A 23,000-nucleotide genomic window follows, 5' to 3' on the forward strand; every position below is an offset into this window, starting at 1 on the left:
ATTGTAATAACTGGCTAATTTACTAACAAGTAATGAAAGCAGTGCTAAATTCATGGAGTACATGTATTTGTATGAGTTACAGATCTAAAAGGGTACTAGGGGTTCATTTGCGATGTGTCTTGTACCTCCCCCAGATGGCCAGGGGTGGTGTCAAACCTGCAAAAATAATGTAGAAAACAGCTGTTTCCAGGTTTACACAGTGGCCAATATGAGCCTCTCAACAACCCTTTTTCACATCCTTGATCTGCCCTACTGCATCAGTTTCATTACCACCCAATCACGACTGTAGGCTTTCAAAACTATGTTTGTGTGCCCTGCAGAGGCCGATTTGGGGGGGGGGCATCCCAGCATGCGCTCCCTCCTATTTTTTGCAGCGTGCCGCATATGGCGACCCCCTATTGGAAATTCCTGGATCCGCATCTGCCCCCCAGTGTCTTAGTTAGCCACCCGTCTGGCCGTCTTAGACGGGGAGTTTGCTCCTGGGACGGGTAAAATTATTGCAGGGTAAAATTATTGCCTTTGACAGATGCTGCATTATAATTGTAGGTATTGACAAAGGCTGTTGACCTTTTTTAGTAGACCAGCTTTGCAAAACAACTTAACAAGGCCATAGCAAGACATACTGTCTTTGAACTCTTTGAACCCCCAATCCTTCTGAATGTTTAGTCAGCAGGGCGGTTTTCCGCAAGTCGCTAATGGGCTGTAGAGGTCTGATAAATGTTTTAAAGGTCAAATTAGGACAGGCAATTTTATTCAAATGAAGGGCAAACCTGAATTTCTAGCTGAGACCCTGCCCCCCCCCCCGACAACGCGGCTTAAATAATATTATTGCATTTATTTTGTAGCTTATCTAGTGATGTGCGACCTTAAAATAGCGAGAGATCGTCGCCATTTACGGCGTAGGAGAGCTCGTGTGTCTGAATGAAAACAGAATTTCTGCAGTGTGGTGCAATCGTGAAAAGCGTCTTTCTTGTTAAAAGCTATGGTCTTGCGACATATTTTAACATTAACACGAAGGCGAAACGTTTTAAAGGTGGTATCAGATTGGTATAACTCAGTTTATCCCAGTAAAATGCCTGGTCAAATGGAACGAGTTACTGTCAGATGCGTCGAAGGTGACGAATTCCTCACCCTTTCATTTGTGTATGGTAACAAACACAGCAACTTGCTACGTTCAAAAACCGAAATTCTCGAGAAATCTTTGGACAGAATTAAAGCAAATGTTACCAAGCTAGCAAGAAAGGGTAATAAGAAAGTTAAAAAGACTAAACTTGACTCGGAAGGTACTCAAAATAGGGATGTTGATGAAGTGAAATGCACCCTCGTGAGAAATGGAATAGAAGTTGATAAAACTGAATTGAACAAAATGCATGGATTGAGGAACATTGCTACAAATTCAAGACAGGACATACGAAGTTTGTAAAAATGTTCCGGCAGTCCTAAGTCTTAAACTTCCTGGTAGACTCATGGTCGGTTGCCCACTCTATCCGCGAGTGTCGGTTGAATTTACTGAACATGAGAATTGTTCGTATGTTTGGTATCAAAGTAATACAGCTCAGCTTAGTTTAGGAAGCAAAAGTTTGAATAGCCATAGTGAGGTAACCAGTCAGGGTGGATCTAACCAAAGTAACAACAATGAAGTTGCCATGGATGTGGGTTGTACAGCAATGGAAACGGAACCAACTGCAAAAATCAAGGCAATAGAGTGTCAATGGGCAGAGGTTTGTAGAGAACCAATCTTGACACCAAGTGCAGAAATGTTGGGAAGCAAGCTGAAGTTAGAATGTATTCCAAGGTAGGTAATGGTGATGTTTATGATGTCTGTTTGTGAGTTTGGACCAATCATGCTCCATCTATAAAAGCATTGAATCACACTCTTATGAATTCAGCGTGATTGAACCATTGCTGACAAATTGCCGAAAACTTGAGGTACACCTAATAGTGTACAAAAATATCAAAATATCCAAGATTTAACCATGTGGATTCTTTTTTTAAATACATAAATGTTCAGAAAATTTCAAGCTAGATCAAGCATGAGCCCCACTATGCTGCATCGAGTGCTTGGTCCTGACTGTTCAATGAAAATCTTAGTAATTTGTACAATAGCAGCTTTTTATTTAAGGTTTTTTTTTTTGGTTTTGTAGTGTCCCTGGACCTAGACCTAAATGCTAGGATCATAATGGTTGACCTAAAAATTTAAAAAAATTTGCACGATGTTTTGTGTTTTTAATATGAAAATTGATACTTTGTTTTCATGTCATACTCTATTAATGATATCAAAATGCATTGAATTTTAATGCATTTTACAGGAATGGACAGAGACAGGGGGTTCCAAAGGAAGTGGTCTCAGCGAGTAGAGTAACGATGAGTCCAGGAGTATTTCCTTTTGAGAAGAGGCATGTGTTTACCAAAGGAAGAGCTGATGATGGATGGTAAGATGGAAAAATTTTATCAGTGGCGGTGCCAGGAATTTTTTTTGGGGGGGTATTAGGGAGGCAAAGTGAATTTCAGGGGGGAAAGCAACAAAATTTGCGCAAAATTACCTCAAAAAGTGGATTTGGGTTTTTTTACTGGGGGAGTTCTGACTGGGGGATTTGCCCCCCCCGTGGCGCCGCCACTGAATTTTATATTAACTGAGTGCAAAAGATTGATCAATGGGCTTAGACTTGTGCATTATACGACCAATACCCAACAATTGCTTGAAAATTCAAAATGCCTATTTGTTGTCTATTTGATTTTATATAAAATGTATTATTTTTAATTTGAAGTGTTTTTCATCTAGGGGATGATCATATCTGGCCTCACCTGTCTCCTCAATTATCTCTTGAATATCATAAATGCAGACCTGCCAGCTGTCCTTCATTTTGAGGGACTGTCCCTCATTTGGGGTTTTCAGTGATGGCAAATTTAAATGTGAGAATTTCACTTTAAAATTTTGCTATAGCTTTCTCTTAGTCTATTGTGAGCGATTTAGACCTGAAAACCTCTGAATTCTGAAAGTATTGCACACCTCAAGTCTTTGAATTTGTCGGTACATGGTTTGTGTACAAAACTGTGTATGTACAAGGTTTTGGCATCAATGTCCCTCTTTCTGACTTTGGTTGGCAGGTCTGTAAATGTTTTTTTTTTTAATTTTGATGTTATGATATTGAAATTGAAAAATTGATCAAAGACATAACACTAACCATGCAAGAAATTGTCTGTCTGATTGCCTGGGTAAAGCAGACCTTTCCCAGGTAACCTAGCTGTGCCCAATCTGGCAACTTCAAAATCCCTAACATTTTGCCAGTGATTGTAAACAGCAGTTTATAATTAAACAGTGTAGAAATTGATGAACATTTGCTGTCACACGCTCAACTAGTATAGTGCAGACTGTGTGATCTCCAATATTATGAGATTGTGCATAAAAGATGGTTCACAATTTACATGTATGTGTACAAATGTACATTGTATGTAGGTACACATCTATTCCCCACCTCCCAAGACTCCCATGGCTATGCAGCTTATATGCCACTTGATTCTGTTATAAAGTATGCTTTAACATATTTTTCAGTAAAGGAATAGATAACATTTTTCTCTAATTTCTGCTGAACATCCACAGTTTTCGAGTAGTGTGCTACAATATTTTGGCAGACATGTATGCAGATTCAGATTTCTCTAGGGACGTTCTCTACCCTTACTGTCCTGCTGATGTATTGGATATAGACTACAGGGAACAAATTATATTGAAAGAACTTACAGGTAAGAATATTCCTGCTGTCAAGTGGTGGTGTACTAGATAAATTGTTGTGTGTCTCATATTGCCTAACTTTAGGCATATATTAATTATTTGGATCATTTACATCTGCTGATATTTCCCCCTCAACTTTGTTTTAGGAAAAAGGAGGCCCATGGTTTGCAGTTCACCTTGGGAAAATATTTTGCACCATTTTCCTCATGAGCAGTCAATGTTTGTAAACTATGCCCAGGGGGTACTCAAATTTGGTTTTGGTAGGGGTATGACAGTGGACCCATCAATAAAATATCAATTTTTCAAGAAATTTGGACCCATCAATACCAAAAGTCACAATTGTTTTACAAATAAAAAAATTTAAAAAAACTTGGCCAGAGTGATGCAAAATTGGGCTATTTTCAGAAAAAATTGAGAAAATTTTGAAAAAAGGACCCATCCATAATTCCATGAAAAATTGGCCTAAAAATATACCAGAAGGCCAATTTGCGGCACGTCCCTGTATGGTCATATACTGCGTACCCACCCCACCCCAAGTGCCCATGATGCTAATAAAGTCAAATAAATAAATAAATACAGTATGTGGCTGTCTACTTTCAAAGTTTGTATGTATTGATTGAGTTGCTTATATTTTGTATCAAGTCAATCCCTAATTTTGTGTACATTGTTATTTTTCAATCTTGCCATAGGTTACAACTGCGACATTTTGTGCCTTCAGGAAGTAGGCAAGAAATTTTTGAACAGTCTCTTCAACCATCCCTACTGAATAGCGGTCTCATAGGACTGTTACAGTGCAAAGACAGACAAGTACCAGAGGGAGAGGCTATATTCTATCATGGTGATAAATTCAAGTGAGTGTTGTATGCGATCTTTACGTGTATTATTGGTGCACTGATTACCTGAACTAGTGGCCCCAAGACTGTTCAGGGTATTTATTCCTCCTTACTAGTCCATCACATGCAGGGCTCAAAATAAGGAGGGCCCAAGGACCCTTGACCCCCGAAAATCAGTGAGGGCCCGCAAAAGACATATCCGGCGGACCCAAATGGCCCGCAAAATTTGTGGCAATTTTTCTCACTTTTTGTGGGGTTCATAGGTTAAAACCAATTTAAGATCAAGGGCCCAAATATCCCTCAGAAATTCTGGCTTATTTCGAGACCTGATCACATGCATGTGCTATCCTTAATCACTCAGGTTCAATTTCTGGACCTCTGTAGGTTGTTTTTAAACTTACTTTGGTACTTGTAATATAATTTCAAAATAATTTCGTTTTCAAGCTCACTAAAGCTCCAAATGGTTTCTCCTATATCATTAATACGTTTCTTTCTTCAACAAAATGTTTTTGTTGCAGGCTGGTTGAAGAACACAACATCGTTCTGTCTGAAGAATTAGAGAAACCCTACAACAGTGATCTATTAGAGGGGATTTCTCGTAGTCCTGCTATGCTGAAACGTTTCAAAGAGCAGGCAACTATCTGTCAGGTAAAAATACATGGTTTATTGTAGTTGGCTTGATAGAGGGTATCAGCCATATTAGGTAGATCCACACATGCATTCCTCTTTGTCATGGGTTCAAATCTGTGTAATCTCAAAGCTATCACATGGTTTATGAAGGTACAATTATATTGGTTTTCCCACAAGATGGCCAAAATTGTCACACTGACCTCTATTGCCCTGTAGATCTGTGTTAAGTTTAGGGGACAAACCTGTGTTCACAGGCTGGAGTGCCCATCTTGCTTTTTGAAAAGATTGAACCAGACTACCTCAATATAATGTTCCTGCTATTGTCATGGAAAGCCTTTCTCCTTGGGACCCCAGCAGTACAATATCATCACATGACCTTAGACGCTTCTTATCAATGCAATGAGTTGCTTGGACAACCAGTGTTTAAGTGCAGTGCCTGGATTGCCTTCTCAGTCTATATGTGCCATGTGGCGCCTTGTGTTACTCTTTATTGATATTGTATAGCTAACACATGATATTTTATGAGCTGCATATTCAGGGACTGCCTTTTGAAAATTAGAAAAGAGCTGTAGAATGCTCTGCTGGTCTCTTCAAGAAGAGCTTTAGAAGAGCTGTTTGCATCTGGCCATTAAAGCATAAAGAATTTAACTATTATTTAGAGGAGCTATAAATCGCTCTTGCAAATGCAACTTAAGAAGAGCTGTAGAGGAGTGATTGCTCTAGCTCCTCTCAAACAGCAGTCCCTGATATTATACAACTGATACAGTTTATGACATTTTGTGTTTATTTATAATTTTGTTTCCCTTTCTCCAGGTAGCTGTTGTTGAACACATAGCACAACCAACACAGAAGCTATGTGTAGCTAACACCCATTTATATTTTCACCCACGGGCTGCACATATACGACTGGTACAGGCAGCAATCTTGATACGCCACCTAGAAGAACTTAAGCAGTCTTATGTTGCGGTAAGGAAGGACCAAAGCCCATGCTTTGATGATGCCCAACATCATATTGGCATTGATCACTGATGAGTTTATTTGTTTTCTTGCCTTGGTCATTTCATAGTCATACATGTACTTATATTGCAACAGGATATCTCTTAAAAGAACTTGAGTTGTTAACAGGGAGGACTTCATGTCTCCTAAAATTTGCACTAATCGGCTGTAGACATCCCCACCAAAGGGTTAAATGGGAATGACTTGTAAAAATTCATGGTAAAAACAGCCATTTTCTAACCTTATAAGAAGTTTATATTGGTGAGTTATTTTCTAATAGGATGCACCATTGCCTTCTGGTGACTTTGTGTGACTGGTATATCATCTGCTTGTTCTTATAACTTATTATACTCTGACTTTGGATGTTAACAATAAACAGGTTTTGTGTACTATGAATTTACACTGTTATGACCTGTATGAATGACAATCCTGTATGGCAAAGTTGCTGTAGCATTCCAACCCCTAAATCCTATGTACTCACTTTTTTTTTTTTTTTTTGCAGGAGGGCAAAGGCGATCTATCAGTGATGTTATGTGGCGATTTGAATAGCAATCCTAGTTCGGCTGTCTATGAGTACATTGCCAACAAAACTATACCTCACAATTCAGTGGACTGGTACACAAGTAAGGGCTTTCTCTATGAATATAATATATCCAGGCACATTTCCATAATCCATAATGAGTGGTGGTTCAGTTGCAATGAGTATGGTATTGATAAAGGAAAGTGGTTTCAATACAAGATTGAAGCTCTTCAGGGAAGTAAGCTCCTCTCTAGATATATCTAAGGAATACAAAGAATAGTGCAATTATAAGAATCTAATATTTAATTGATTATATTTTCTTCTTTTTTTAATTGGAATTGATTTCAAATGATATTGTTTTTAAAAGGCATCAAAATCATAAATGTATCACCCCCAGAACAAGAAAGTAAAAAAGGTTTCAGGTAGATATGTCTTGAACTTTAATTGATGTTTTCTTTTTAAGCTTGGGTCAATAGCCCAGGGTCAATAGGTACATGTTTGTTTGTTTGTTTGTTTGTTTGTTTACCCAGGTTGGTCCGTGAGGAACACATGCTAATCCATGGAAAACCATGGACCGTTCCAAGCTCATACAAATGCACAAGCCTGGATAGCCAGTGTAGGCTAATATATGCATGCTGGCCTAGATAGCTTTGATAAAAAAAGCAAAAAATGGAAGAAAATAGCTAGGAAAAGAGAAAGAGAGAAGGCCACTCCCAAACACAATTGTACAATTTTACTCTTAGCCCTTACTTCGTGAGAAAGGAAACTGGAATTCCAATCTCAGGCCCGATGCAAAGGCTTGTAATGTAGAGAAAATTAATTCTAAGCAGTAAAAATGTGAAGATATCTCACAGCTCCTCATAAAGAAATCAAAATGCTACGCTTCAGATGAAGATCTTTACAACAGTAGCATAGTACAACCTATGTTCTCACCTGTTTATTTTATTTTTTAACAGGTGGAAAACAGGAGTTCTGTGGTGGATTTCCTCTGCAACATTCCCTGGAGATGACAGATGCTTGCAAGGATATCCAGTACACCAATTTTGTGGCTGGATTCAGCGGTAAACTAGATCATGTGTTTATCCAATCATCACAGCTAGGGTTAGAATGCATGGTTCCCATGCCAACTCATGAGGAGGTTACTAAACATGTAGCATTACCCAATGAAGTGTTCCCTTCTGATCACATGGCCCTAGTGTGTGATATAAGATGGCGGTGAATCACGGTGATGTGAGTAGCATTATCCAATGAAGCTTCCCCTTTGACCACATGGCCCTAGTGTGTGATATAAGATGGCGGTGATGTGAGTAGGACTGTGGTATAAGTATCCATCCACCCATATGACAGTTTCCATCCGATTTGAAAATTATAATTTTGTCACACCGATGTGCACATCATTATTCGTTACTGCTGGTTACTACGCAGTTCAGCTTGTGCAGTGATTAGAGAATAAACGATAGGAATTTTTATTTTGACTATCCTCTACCGTGTGATGGACAACAGGCAGCTCCAATATTGTGAGTGGTGGACGCCGGCGCAGCCATTACGAGAAAAATATTGGCCATGCCTGGCGTCTATCATAGGTAGAGGATAGTCAAAATAAAAATTCCTTTCGTTTATTCTCATTCTTAGTCAGTTAAATATTATTTTGATAAACTGTAAACTATTTTTTAAAGCAAAAATTCAGTTACCGTCATAAAAACTCCCCTTTTTCTAAAATGAACGAAACTTGTTTACAACTTCACATCTTTTGTTGCGCGTACTGCTAGCGCGTGCGTGTGTTCCGCACTAGTCTACGCATACAACGTGATATATACGCGCACCTCTACAAGCGTGTTACGCGTTATCAACACACATGATGACGTGGGGTCGTCTACGGCCTGATAGACGACACCCGAAATCATGCGATTGTCCAATCAGATTATGTGTCTATGAACTAGACCACTCCCACTGACTAAGAATGATGTTTGGATCACTTGCAAGGATTATGCTATGCTTATAATAAATTATTAGCAGTAATTTGTGGGTTTCAAAATAAATGAGAAGCAAAAGTTGGGCTACATGGCATTAAGTGCATGAACTACTTCTATACAGATTCCACCCATTGATTGGAGCATCAGAAACCATTCAATTATGTACTAGTTACATGTAGTATTGATAATAAAGTTTTTAAACTAGCCTCTTATTAAAAATGGAAAAAATTATGTCTGGTACTATAAGGCATTTAATGTTATTGAGGATGCTAGTTCTATAAGGGGTTTAAAAGTCACATTGAGTGCATTTTGAGATGGCAAAGGTTTTATGACTATTATGTAGTTTCAATGTAAGGTGGTTTTGTCCATGCAGTTTCAATGCTCTAACACAGTATTTCACTATGAAACTTGCACAGAGAGTGTAGATAGCCCCTTGTAGCAGAAACTGACACTAGCTATATTTTCATGACTATGACTTGCCCCTACCCCCTCTTAGAACTAGCATCCTCAATTCTTAGCCAAGGTGGAGTGTAGCTGTTGTGTCCATGTAGCCTACCAAGCGAGTATGTAGTGTAAGGACATAGGGTACGCATGCAATCTTCTGATTGTACATGTATTATGTACTAATGCCAAGTATTCCACCTTGGCTGAGAATTATTTAAAAAACCTATAGTAACTTTACACTTGCTATCTGTGAAACTGGTAGTTAATCACACTTTGTTCTTTATATAAAAGTGATGAATTTATTTATGATTTTTGTCATTTAATTTACATCATCAACTATCTCAAACAATGAGACTTGTGTTATGTGAAACATCATTTATTATGACATAAATATGTCTGTCATGTGTTTGCTCTAAAAGTGATTAAGGTAGGTCTGAACCCTGGAAACTTTCAGACCTAATAACTGCTAAATTGTTGGTGTAATGTATATAAAAGTATACATATTTAGAATGGCAAAGACTTGATAAGTTCATCTGTGAGGTCAAATTTAGGCCAAAATGCTAATTTTTGGCCCAAAATCCCACTTTTTTTTCGTAAATCGTAACAAAAAAATTCTTGGGCCAAAATGTTTTTTTATTAATTTTTAAAAACTAGATAAAAATATCTAGGAGCCTTTTTTTTAATTTTCACCAACTTTTGACCAATTCAGCATTTTTTGACCCTTTTTGGTGCAAATTTCTCAAAGTTGTGCCTCAGTGCAAAAGGTTAAGATGACAAAATGGAGAGGTGCAGTGTAAGGGAATATAATCTCAGAAATACATAAAAGTAAGTGTTGTTAATTATTATTAATTATTCACACATATTTGTCGAAAAGGAAAATAATTGAGGAATCTATAGATGAACAGAGATTTGTTTTAAAAACACCCATTGTGGATAAAATCACAAAAAAAAAACATGTTTTTAGTACCCATTTTGTTTTGTGACACAATAAAAAATTGTTCAAAATTTGGTCTTTGTGTCTTTTTTCTTCATCTTGAAACTCTATTCCTGCATATAAAATCTGGGTAGTCAGTGGCATAGCCAAGTTTTCAGAACAGGAAGGCACAAACGTGTGGATGTGCTCACAAAAACATGATGACGATTGTTCTTTTTGACAAGCTTGAAGCTTGTCACGTCAATGATAACCTTCCTTATTGACCCCCCCTGCTCAGTAATGTACTGACCAAACATTGAAAATTACTATTTACCAGGACAATTCATGCAGTGTACAACAATTTGTAATATTAATGCTTAAATGTGCCAAAATTGCAGATTTTGGCCAATTTTGTATATAGTATGTTTTCCCCTGGACTGTTGGTACACATGGCAATGCTGGCTATGCCACTGTGGGTATAGTTCATTACTCATTGATTATAATGTATTACATATATAGATTTCTGTCATCAGATTGGTTAAAAGAGGGGCATTGTTTTAACTATGCCCTGTGTTTGAGAGAATTTCATTAAAATGAACTATGGACCGATTACGTCCCAATCAAACTCTACGCACGCGTTATGGCGTAGTGCGCATTACGCACGCGGCGTCGATGCCCTGCATGCAAGTTCTGGTAAGTCTTGAAACTTTCTTTGTAAATTTAACCATGGTCTTTGAGCAATAAAATAAGCCTTTTAACCAATCAGATGACAAAAATCTATATTATTTGGTATATAAAACAAATATTGACTGCTTTATTCGGGTCATGGTTTAAAATTATAGGCCCGCGGTGATCTCAAAACCATGCTATGACCCTCGACTGCGACTCGGGTCATAGCATGGTTTTGAGATCACCTTGGGCCTATAATTTTAACCATGCCCCTCATAGTAGTCAATATTTGTATAGACCCTACCGAATACTACGTTACTCGTCCTCATTTAAATAAAACTCTGTCCACCATAAGGTACCACAGGGCAATTCGTACGATAAAACATGTGATAGGTATGAATGGTTTTGGAATCGAAACTAGACACCTTTCCGTCTGTCACTTAAAATCAATGTGGCTGCCATTTCAATTGTTATACCGTTCCGCTTGAGTTTATTCAATACGGTCTATACTATGGCATGCAGGCTGAGAGATTGGGTAAATTATATAGCCCTGGCATGCAGGTTCAGAGAAGGAACTTGTAGCACAGTACATTTAGGTAAATTGTAGAATACTAAGAGCAAGCAAGCAATAAATAAAATTAGTCTTGCCAAAATTTTATTACTCATAATCTTGTCGTTTAATTTGCAAACTTTCACAAAAAAACTGTTGATGATAATTAACGATTTAGAGAAACAAACCAAAAGTTCAATGAAATTCTATCGGGAGGAGGGTCAAAAAGTTTGATTACATTTGTAAAAAGTTATAATCTGTCAAAGATGGTCTTTCGGATTCACACTTAGGTTCAGGGAAGGGGTGGGGGTCAGCCTCCTAACAAAAATACTTTTGTTTATAGGATGTCATCAAACTGTTGGTTTGTTTCCGTAGCAATAATATGAAACTGACACTGAAAATCAAAACTTGCAGAATAACCCTGAAAATTACCAGAATAAAAGAGGTATACAATGAGCAATGACAATTCATTATAGGAAAGTTTTAGTGTGATTAACAATATTTACATGGGATTAAATAATGGCCAGAGCTTTTCAGAGGTGTTTTCAGGGTTATTTTTACATCAGTGTGATTTTCAGTGTACCAAGATTATGCTCTACATGTAAGAGATTAATTTGCATCATTCCCTTTCAATGAAGTGGCACCTTTCACCCATGATTCCACTCCAGATGTCTAAACAGGGTGGCTATATATTTACCACTTTCATTGGTTTGAATTTCCTTGGACAAATTCTGATTTACTTCTATATAGTATCTACTTCCATGCTGTCATCCGACTTTTGAAAGTGTCAGTAGAAAAGAATGTAAAAAGGTACAAAAAAATGTTTTTATGATTAGTGTAACTTATTCTGAGTGTGCTATATGCATCTCAATTTAGTTTTGATTTGACTTCATGAATAAATGGCAGAACCACTGCAGAAAGAGACTGTTTAAACAAAACAACCTTTGATCCATTTTGACTGTTTGTTGATTTTTTTTTCTCTTAAACTCCCCCACCTCCCAGAAAAATATGAAGGACAACCAATGTGTTCCCTCCAAGGATTTTTTTGTGGGGCCAATTTAGCTGTGAGTGACTTGGAGCCCAGGGGCCTGCTCTAGGGCCCCAGGTGGGCTTGCACCAATTCTTGGAAGCGTTGGGCCAAACGGCCTTTACAGGAACACTTGTAACAACTGCATTTGTCAATAAACAATGGGCAAACATGATGTGTGATGTGATACTTTGGAGGATTTAGATCAAATCACCATGCATCATGTTGACATACATGTGAAAACAGCTTGTCCACCCTTGGTACTATTTCCTTGGTCAATGATGTCTACATTGATACTTGGTAGCAGGAACTGACTTATGAACATGTGCACTCACTGCAAAGTCTACATCCAAGACTACTCATTTCATGTGTACAATATACTATTATACTAGAAAGCTGAGGTTATTAGCATGTCCTTATATAAAATTATCCTAATGCGAACACCTTTTTTATGTTTCAGGTGTAAACTGGTAAGAGTCTTGTAAAGGGCTAGATGAAGATTTGCTATAGCACAAAGCTGTAGGAAGTTTCTTTTTCTGGTGGATAAGAATATGGGTTTTTTCACATAAAATTCCATTATATTGTTTGTACTACCAAATTCTTGTCAATCATCCAACTCTGCTAAGGCAAGCTGACACTGACTTGATACGTCCTGTAAGAAGAAGAAATTGAAACAATATCTTCACTTATTACACAAATAGCAAAAGCATGTTTAATTTTGATAGTAAATTGTTATTCATCTCTCTGCCAAATTTCAGGGAGGCAACGAAGGTCATTGCCTGTCCTTTTTCGGTTTTGGCCTTGGTGCCCCAGATCTTTGTCATAGTTCAAGGCATTCTTCATCACTTGTTGGCATTGATGGCCTTCTTCTAAAATTTGAGGCCTGGTGCTCGGTTAATGCCATGCGTTGATAATAAAGAACACCCTAAAGCTACAGTGGGTAAATTAAACCTGACAATAAGACAAGAGTGATATGAGGCCTCCTTACATTGAATGAAAATTCTGTGTGTGTGTGACCCAGTCAAGGAAAGTGAGAACAATGTCATCAAAGCTGTTTTATAAGGTATGAGCTGATTTACCATAAAACCCCATGTTCTTTTATTGCTGTAAATACTAAATGTTTTCAACTGTCACACGGCTGGGACCGAATCATAAGGACATTCCTCGCCGATTGTCATCAATACCGGAAGTGTCCGTTACTCAAGGTCATTTGCATCACAACCCAGGTTTCAGTCGCAACGTTGGTTCGTCCGTCAAAAAAATAGATATGTCTGGTTGACCAGATTTAAATTAAATTTTAGTTTTCAAGTATAGCTTTCCATTCCAATGTCACCTTTTGATGTATTTACTTCCAATTACGTCTGATTAATGATGCAAACATTTAAACATTTACTTTTGACAACATTGTCAATGAATGAGTCACATATATTCATTTGCAAGTTTTCACATCCTTTCCATTACAATGGTTGAGGTGGTACTACACCCCCTGATCAATTTTGTGACTAACTTTGCATTTTCTCAAAAAATAACTACACACTGGTAACAAAAGCTATGTATATTATAAGGGCAAGGAATCCAATTACTTCACTGAAATTTCAATGACTAAAGACAAGTGGTTCATTATAAATTTTAAGAAATGAGGTACATTCTAGCGGTTCCTCTTTTCTTATCATAAATAACGTACCACTTGTGTTGAGTCACTGACATTTCAGTGTAGTTACTGGATTCCTTGCCCCTATAATATACATTATAACTTTTGTTACCAGTGTGTTATTATTTTTTTTTTTAATTATTGCAAAAATAGTGACAAACTTATCAAGGGGTGTAATACCACTTTAATATGTGTACAAAATATATTACCTTGACCTGTTTCAACATTTGCTGGCTTCTGACAATATTGTCTTCAAGTTTCTGCTTTAAGATGTTGGCATTCTCCTGCCGAGCAAAAAAAAAAGAATCAAAATTTGTAGGATGTACGTTTTATTCTATTCGCTGGCGTAGTGCATGTTATACAAATATTAACTGTCTATGAGTGTGATGGTCGAAATATAATCAAGAGGTGAAAGATGGATTGTTCCATTCCACGAGCCGGAACGGTGAGTGGAATGGAACAATACATCTTTAACCGAGTGATTATATTTCGACCATTACACAAATTTAAGACAGTTAATATTTGTTTTATATCACTCATGCATAAATTCTATTACTAAAATACTATTTAAGGTAGGAAATACATTTTTTCATCAACATAACACCATGTTTTGCCGTGATATACTTCACATTTTGGGGTCCACCCCATAACTAAATCGGCGAGTCTAAGAGTCAGCGCACGGCTTGGCGCACTACTGCAGAGCACTATGATGGTAAAGACTATCACACGGAGAGGGTGATCGTAAAAATGGCAAATGGTAATCAACCAATGAACTGTCTAGAATTTATGTACAAGTGATATAATAGTATATGACCGTTGCTAGGTCAACTAGCTCACGCTATCTTTCTTACGAACTACTGATCCAAATGATCACAACACAACTCCTATGGCATATCATAACTCGGAACGGGTGTATGAGCCAAGTGAAGTCTTGAACCAATAACCAATGGTAACTAACATGCACTATGTCAGTGAATTACTATAACATTGATCCAAGTAAACTTTTAGAATGATACTTGAAGGGGCTCTGAGAGCTTTCTTGGGAAATTTTAATCAGAAAATTTTGCTTTATTTTGATAGATGGAATACTCAAGAGTGCCTATTATCATACCACTAAGGGAAACATCAAAGAAAACCGCCAACCTGATATATTTTCGTATCTAGTCAGTGAGTGCGTATTTTACGCTTTATATTTAGTCAGTGAGAGCGTATTTCGCAAGCCCATTACGGCGTGTACGGCGAGGTACGCCGTATAAAGGCGATTCAGCGTAAACCGGCGCGTAAAATGCACGCAATCTGTAATCACGCGGAACAGTCAATCTTTTTTGTAATGTTTTTTCCTATTTAGCAGCAATTAAAATGTTTAAAAGCGTAATTATATCAATATTTAGAATGACTTAGTGGTATGATAAATTACGTTATTAGGTTCAGCGTCGGTATGGTGGGAAATTATCGTGCGCTCAGTGTCATACTGGGTTCAGCCTTGGCTTCACCAGTATGACACTTCGGCATACGATAATTTCCCCCACTACCGACGCTTCACCTAATAACTAATAATATACTGAGTAGTCTGGTTGCCACATCTTGTTTCAGTGTGATAAAAGTTATGGTACATGAGAGTTGGTTTTTATGAAAATTAGGCTGACATGGGGCCACTTTAAAAAATATATTAATGGCGGCAAAACTTGAAATCTTGTGTGAAATTCTGCAACCAGGTTCAATACATAACTTGAGTTTCAAATCATTCAGAAACCTCTGGTTTAAAGTTCATTTTTCTAGTCTTTCTTTCTTCCAAAATATCTGATATACCTATACTTACAACTGCCTGTGTTCTCTGTTGCGTTTCTTGGGCATCACTGCTTCCATCTAATCTATCCAGATTCACTATGAAAAAATAAATCAAACAAATTTGATAATTAGAAATAATACTCATATATTCATAATTATTCAATACATTCCTCCTTCATATAGAGATACCCCCTAGAAAAATTGTGCAACTGGTGCCATAAACCTTATTTTCAATAAGGGATTGGGTTAAATACTACAAATCCATACCATTGTACAAAGAGGGAACCAAGTTTTGTTTGAAATCAATAAACCAGTAAGAAATTACATTGAAGTAGAACGGTAACATTGAGGTTGCGTAACATAACATATGTGACATCCTGAGGCGTGTGGGTACTTCGCATGTGGTACGGCTGCACCACTGCTACTAAAAGCAAGAAATGTATGGTATGACTACTTTTCAGTAAGATTACCAAACTAATATCCTTCACCAATGTTGACCAACAAATCTTAAAAAAATACAGAATTCATGTTCACTAAAGGATAAAATCATTACTCCTTACTTGTTCTCACAAAATATGGTAAAATATCTTTAGTAAGGTGCCGTATATATTCACACTTATTCATAGAATACGGCACCAGACTGTATATAATTTTGTGTGAACAAGCAGGGGTAACTAAAATAGTACCAGTATCAAAGAAATATGTGTAAATACATGTATATGTTGGCAATAGGGCACTAGCGCAACTGCCTCCAGAACAGTGCAGAAAACATATCACAGATAGGAATTCTGTGATTGGTATTAAAGCAATATTATAACATTATCATACAAAATAGATTAGCAATTCTTTGACATAAAATGTTAGTTTTTACTGTCAGATATATCCCCTTTTATTTTTTGAGCCGAACAACTACGGCAAAGCAAAGTAAATTGGAATTTACTACCAGCGCGTATGTCGCCAATACGTACCACTCCTTCGGTCATGTTATGGTACAACCCTTTGTTGTGTAGATCACCGTCCTGCACGTCGTGTGTACTGTGTGTTATGAACATCGTGTATGCGTTCGACTAATAATTCCATCGTAATAATAAGACACCGGTTCCGGCGCTTTATTCAAAATCTCGGATTTTGACAAAACTACAGCACCTAGAGTCTTGAATTTTGCAGGGTATATTGGTTTAATAAAGTACAATATAATCGTGTAAAAAGTGAATTAAAAAAAAAATCAGTGAGGCGTCCTCCTCAGCAAATGTTATAATATGGCTTTAATGGGTCAGTTGACTAAAACAATCCCTTTATGCCCTGGTAGTATAGTATCAGTCTACGTGTGGTTTACCTGGATCAACGCCTAATTCTTCAAGTTTAACTTCACATTGCACTCTGTGAACAGAAACAGAAAAGAAAATATGATCAAATTGTGCAAACATAGCTTACAAATTATAGTTCTGTACATAGATCAACTTCCCATGTTGCCCTGCTGTTATGACGATTGAAGAATATAATTTCTAACTCTGCGAAATGGAGACTTCAAACTTGAAATGAATTGCAAGCTGCCAATAAAATCTTTAAAAAACTTCCATTGTAAATTTGCAGAACAGAATGTTATATGTGTTCAATGGGATATTTTAGTTTAAATGCATGCACCCCCTATAGAAGACAAGACCTTAATCTCCCACACAGGGGTGTAGATTTCAAATGGGGTCACCCATTCAGGTAATCCCATTTGAAATTCACACTCCTGTGTGGGAGATAATCTTCCATAGGAGGGTGTATGGATTTCAACTAAAATAGCCCAATTTTGCTTGGTGTTTTCTATAAGATGACAGAGTTCAAACGTCAGAATTTATTTCTTCAGTTCCCTAGTATCATGGGATGGCTGCATCAACAATAAAAAGGACTCAATCTCAGAAGTACTTTGGTCAACACTGAATTGAGGAGGAGGTGATGATTTAGGTACTCGCACATTAATTGGTACAATTACCGAACTGGGTACAACTTGCTACACTTGAGTCCAGTCCTTGTTTACGGAGTTTAGGATTAGGGTTTATGGTTGGGGTAGGGCAGTTTTGTAATGAGACTAGTAGAATTGCACCCTAGTCGGTGCACCATATTCGGGTTTTTTGTAATTGCTCCCAACATTCTTAATCTTGATGGAATGTTGAGTTTCAATTATTTATGCATATTGTAAATTATATTTAGGCCAAAAAAAAAAGTTTGTTTGTCCATAGAGGCTTATGAAACAGTTAGGTTGGTAGGTCGGATTTTTTTTTTTACAGATATTGCACTTGAAACTGACAATTTGAAGACTGGTAAATAAGTAAAAACATGCAGCACTTTACTGGTTTAACTCTTGAGATGGTTCTGCATGTTATACTGTTCATTTTCTTTACATTTTCTTCCTTTAAATTTATACTAACCACTGTTTTCCTAGCACATTCAACGCAAATTAATATAAAAAAAAAAGACACGGTCGGGACCAGGGAACACGGTCGGTCGGACGTGGACAAACAAACAATTTTTTTTTTTGCCTTATCAAGCAAAGTGGGAGTAAATGGATGTCAACATGTTTAAAAAGAGCTGGCAACTGGTTCCATAACAACAGCATATTTTGAGGCATCATAGTACTTGATAAGTCAATGATGATAACAAGCAATAAAATAGTGTCCTTCAGACTTATCCTATCATTTTGGCATCCTTCAGACCTATCATTTTGGCATGGTGTCAACAGATAAAACACTGAAAGTATGGCCCATGCAGCCGTTTCGAGAAACAAAAAAATGTGCATTGCCTGCAAGTGTTTGATCACTTAGCAAATTGTTTCTTAATCCCATGCAGTAACTGCAAGTAAATTATTACCTCAATAACCAAATGAGATATTGTCCCGCAGTTAATCCCAGTAACTGCAAGTAAATTATTACCTCAATAACCAAATGAGATATTGTCCCATAGTTAATCCCAGTAACTGCAAGTAAATTATTACCTCAATAACCAAATGAGATATTGTCCCACAGTTAATCCCAGTAACTGCAAGTAAATTATTACCTCAATAACCAAATGAGATATCATCCCACAGTTAATACTTACAATCTTCCCTCTAGGTGGCTGTTCTTAGATGTCCATTCTTGTGTCTTTGTTTCCATGGATTCTGTACAGGGTAAGAATAAACACAAATGAAGTTTGAAGGCCCTTTAAGGATAAAGTACTGATACCATGCCTACGCGATGCCGTCACGCTTCTGTGATTGGTAGCACTTGTTGTCGGCGCGAATGTTATATTTTTTTGTTGGGTAGGTTACAACAATAATTAAAACTGATTATATTTGTTTTATGGCATGAAATAACATAAAATGCCATTTTGATTTGTTCAAAATATTAGATACGACGGTACAGCTCAACTGATCATACTTTTCCTACATTCGACCTTGCATGATTTTTGAGTTCACACAGTCATGAAAATAACTATAGATACTTGACAAGACCATTAGTAGCCCAGTTCTGAACCTTTTCATTGATCATTCATAACAATAGGTATCTGATGGATCAGTGAAGATAAGAAGGGATTATAATATATCCGTAACCTTGATATTATAGTACATCTCGAGGAAAAAGTGCAATGGACATGTTTTCATTTTATGTTTCAAATATCCCAGCAAGATCAAAATTGAGTATTTAACCCAAAAATGAAAATGGAACAATTTATTGGAAATCTGTTTTAACAGATTTTTTTGACATCTTTTTCTGTACTGTATTATACCTTAATTAAGAAATTTGATAAATATTCAAAGAAAATATAGGTCATCCAAAAAATTGTGATTTTTACACATTTTGGGGCAAAAAAGGAAAAATAAGCAAAAATATCAAAATCTGTCTAACAGTTTCATTCATCAAGTCATAACAAACGGCCTACATGCTTAATTTCTAATAAAATATTGAAATTGTGAAAAATATAGGTATTTATTGATTTTCATGTTTTTCTCTTGCAAATATGCTAATAATATGCAAATTATGAAATTGCAAAATAAAGTTTCTACATAGCATACATCTTTCAAGTATGATGTTCAAAATGACAGACATCAAAAAGAGATTCGATGAAATGTAAAGGTGTAGTAACAATTTTGGCATGGACTGTCTGGTTAGGCAAAGTACGGTAAGTTGAGCTGTAATGAATGACAATTTAATAACTTTGCCCCACCTATTTTGAGGTCATTGTATGAAATTGTCAGGTTTTGTTTTGGGCCTCTGTATTTTAGCCTAAAACAAAACCCTCCAATTTCACACAATGACCTCAAAATAGATAGTGCGCAGTTATTATTGTGTAAATAAATGTTTGTATCATACCATCCCTGGCAGTCGCAACAATCTGCCACCTTTTATTACCTGTGTATTCTTTCTCAGACTTCTCCATCTGCTCCTTCAACTCCTGGTTCTCCTTTTGTAAGTGCTTTGTGGTTTTCTGTAATATATTAAGTACCACATAGAATTACAAACTGGCTTGAAACAAAAGTTCATTGGTTGAACGATCAATTTACTTATAATTTATATACTGATAAAATGTCTTTTGGTCCAACTTGGGAATTGCATGTGTTTGAATAGCACGTGAATAGCACCTGTCATGGTTGTTGTAGTCATCCAAAGTTTGAAATGTCTTTTAGTGCAAAATGTCCTTCCGTTACCATGGAATTGCCCACTATCATTATTTTTACCTGAGATGAGTGAAGTGCATTCTGGTGTTTGCTATATTTATTTCTCAAATCACAGTTTTCTTCTTGGAGAATACCAACTTCTTGTTTCAATTGATTATAGCTGAAATAAAAAAGTAAAGATTTCAATATAACTTTAAAATATATGTCATTTCCATAGGGTTTTAACAATCCTCAGATGGTAACTTCATATGAGGATGTACTATACTCAACAGCAGATTATCTGCAGTCATATCTGATACTATAGATAGTGCAGCCTGTGCAGGGTATGTAAGCAAACTCAAAAATAGTGCAAATAGCATTATGAGCATACACAAAAGGGAGTTTGCATGTAAGCACTGACAAGTTGCAGTGCCGTATTAATGCTGTTAGAATTGACCCAAGTACAATAATCCTACTTCGTGAGGTCTGTTTACAAACAGGGAGGTAGACAAAAGACCTGTCAAAACTGTTCCAGTTGTCCAAACACTCAAGGATGGTCCACAATAGTGTGATTCACGCAACATGAATTGGGATTATAAAAAGCTGTGAAGTTGGACCATGTGCTTCTATTGTCCAGTTTGCCATCAAGATTTTGAATGTAAACAGTTCAGACCCAAAACACGATCAAGTCAGTAAATGAATATTTTGTTCTGGGACTGATTATTCGGACTAGTTAAGTTGTAGGGCAGGATTGTGTTGCGTGGAACCTACACCTAATCGAATATGTGCAAAGTGATAACCTACAATGTAGTAACTAGTAAGGGTTAGGCCTACTTATTTCTGTTTAATATAATCAAGTCTATGCATGACATCCCTTGGCACAGCTTCAACTCGAGAAGTTACTGGAACTACACCTTTGCTCGGACGTCAGACACAACTTACCGACACAGTCTTTTGAATCTTCAATTTTAATAATTGTTAACTCTGACAAGTTCTCGAGCCACAGCGTGCAGTCGAGTCAGGACAGTGCCATATAATCAGATTCTATAGTGTGTACATGTAACATGTAGGTATCCCAGGCAAACCTTAGTTAACACATTTGCTAGTCAGCGAAATTCGCCAAGACCGGGGCCCAAACACAATGCATACAGTGTTCGATTTACCACCTGCATGCCTGCACAAATGCAGGTGACTTTGATTCTGTGCAGGTAACTTTTCAAATGTACCTGCATAAGTGCATGTAGAATTTTAGTCGTAAATTACACAGTTTGAATCGGGAACATACAATGTGCCTCTATTAATTAAATCTAAATCAAAGAAGTAAAATATCCCTTACGAAATTACACCAATTTTTCCTTTTCATCTGTAAAAAAGTTGAATAGTTTCACGGCACAAACTTCTTATTTTATAATGGTTAAATTGTGTGCATGTTACTTTCACTTTGTGCAGGTAGATTTTCTATGTTACCTGCACAAATGCAAGTAACTTTTTTTCTAGTAAATCGAACACTGAATGCATATTTACATAGAAATTTGAATTTTTTTCGAGAATAGGTCGGTGAAGGAAACCTACATAATTATGTTTTCTATACTTCACTTGACCCAAATATATGATTTTTATGGTGATAATCAAGTCGCACATGGAATTTTAGAGGATTTTGATAGCAGTTCCATTAAAAAAGCTGCTATCGCCATGAGACTAAGATCTAGAAACACCCCTCAATGCCGTTTTGGGGAATTTTGCTAGCAGAATCTTTTTGATGAAAGTCAATCTTTGACAAGATGTAACTTTGTTACGGAAAGTGCTATGACAAAAATGTTTTCACTCAGTTTTGGCTTTCTTTGCTCAAGAAGGGATTTAATTTGATATGTAAAATGATGCAGTTTGATGGCAAATTTTAATTCACCTAGCATACCTATTAACATTGTATAACATGGATGATGGAACCAGTCCAAGTGCCTTACCTCATCGTCTTTTGAGTACCATTTAAAACTGTAGACACAGCTTGCTTCTTGCTGCGGTTGAAAGAAGACGAAGCCGATTTGTTACTTGTCATGCTTGTTGTGGTTCTTGATTTCGATGTCGAGTTTAATTTTAAGCTTACTTCATCAGTCTTCTGTGTACGGTTTACTCGCGGTATTTTAGAGGTCATTTTGAAATTTTACTGATCCTTTTCTCTAATAAATCGCTTAATATATTTTTGATAATGTTTCTGAAAATGAATCTGTGCAGGGATTCTACAAAAAGCCCTGTAAACTTCAACGATTATTTTTCTCAAAAACAAAACATAGCACGAGGCTCATTTCCTCCAAATATATCGTAGTCTCTACTAGCAGGAGTTTTTTTCGCAAGGAATAGAAAGGATGTTCTGATGAACGCACTGAATGGTCTATTGTTCTATTGTGTCCGATTCGAGCGCTGACATATTGGAAAATGTTGCCAATCAATATTCTGAGAGTGTACATTGAACGCTAATTTTCGAAATTGGTGTGAAATACATCTAATTGGGCGCAAAACGCCCAATTAGATGTATTTCACACCTGCCAAGCACAAGTCATCCAATTTCGAAAATTAACGTTGAATGTACACTCTCATGAATATTGATTGGCAACATTTTCCAATATGCGTTACGTAACTTAAAAGTTACGTAACGCA

At 36.8% G+C, this 23,000-nt stretch overlaps 2 protein-coding genes across 2 annotated transcripts; one reads left to right on the forward strand and one right to left on the reverse strand.

Annotated features, from left to right (window-relative positions):
- Positions 1-873: 873 nt before the first annotated feature.
- Positions 874-8,214, forward strand: LOC140153141 (2',5'-phosphodiesterase 12-like). The gene is given in 10 exon segments (XM_072175786.1): positions 874-1,377; positions 1,379-1,795; positions 2,310-2,432; positions 3,602-3,741; positions 4,420-4,461; positions 4,464-4,581; positions 5,082-5,211; positions 6,007-6,159; positions 6,692-6,812; positions 7,666-8,214. Coding segments are annotated over 10 exon segments (1,902 nt in total). The 5' UTR covers positions 874-982; the 3' UTR covers positions 7,929-8,214.
- Positions 8,215-11,824: 3,610 nt separating this feature from the next.
- LOC140153142 (uncharacterized) lies at positions 11,825-22,620 on the reverse strand. Its single transcript, XM_072175788.1, has 8 exons — positions 22,310-22,620; positions 20,427-20,526; positions 20,101-20,176; positions 18,809-18,869; positions 17,061-17,104; positions 15,756-15,820; positions 14,146-14,220; positions 11,825-12,937 (listed from the first exon to the last, which is right to left on the reverse strand). Exons 1-8 carry the CDS (start codon positions 22,495-22,497, stop codon positions 12,890-12,892), a joined length of 657 nt encoding a protein of 218 aa, XP_072031889.1. The 5' UTR covers positions 22,498-22,620; the 3' UTR covers positions 11,825-12,889.
- Positions 22,621-23,000: the final 380 nt, after the last annotated feature.

This window comes from Amphiura filiformis, chromosome 5 (assembly GCF_039555335.1).
Source record: "Amphiura filiformis chromosome 5, Afil_fr2py, whole genome shotgun sequence".
Taxonomy (NCBI): Eukaryota; Metazoa; Echinodermata; class Ophiuroidea; order Amphilepidida; family Amphiuridae; genus Amphiura; species Amphiura filiformis.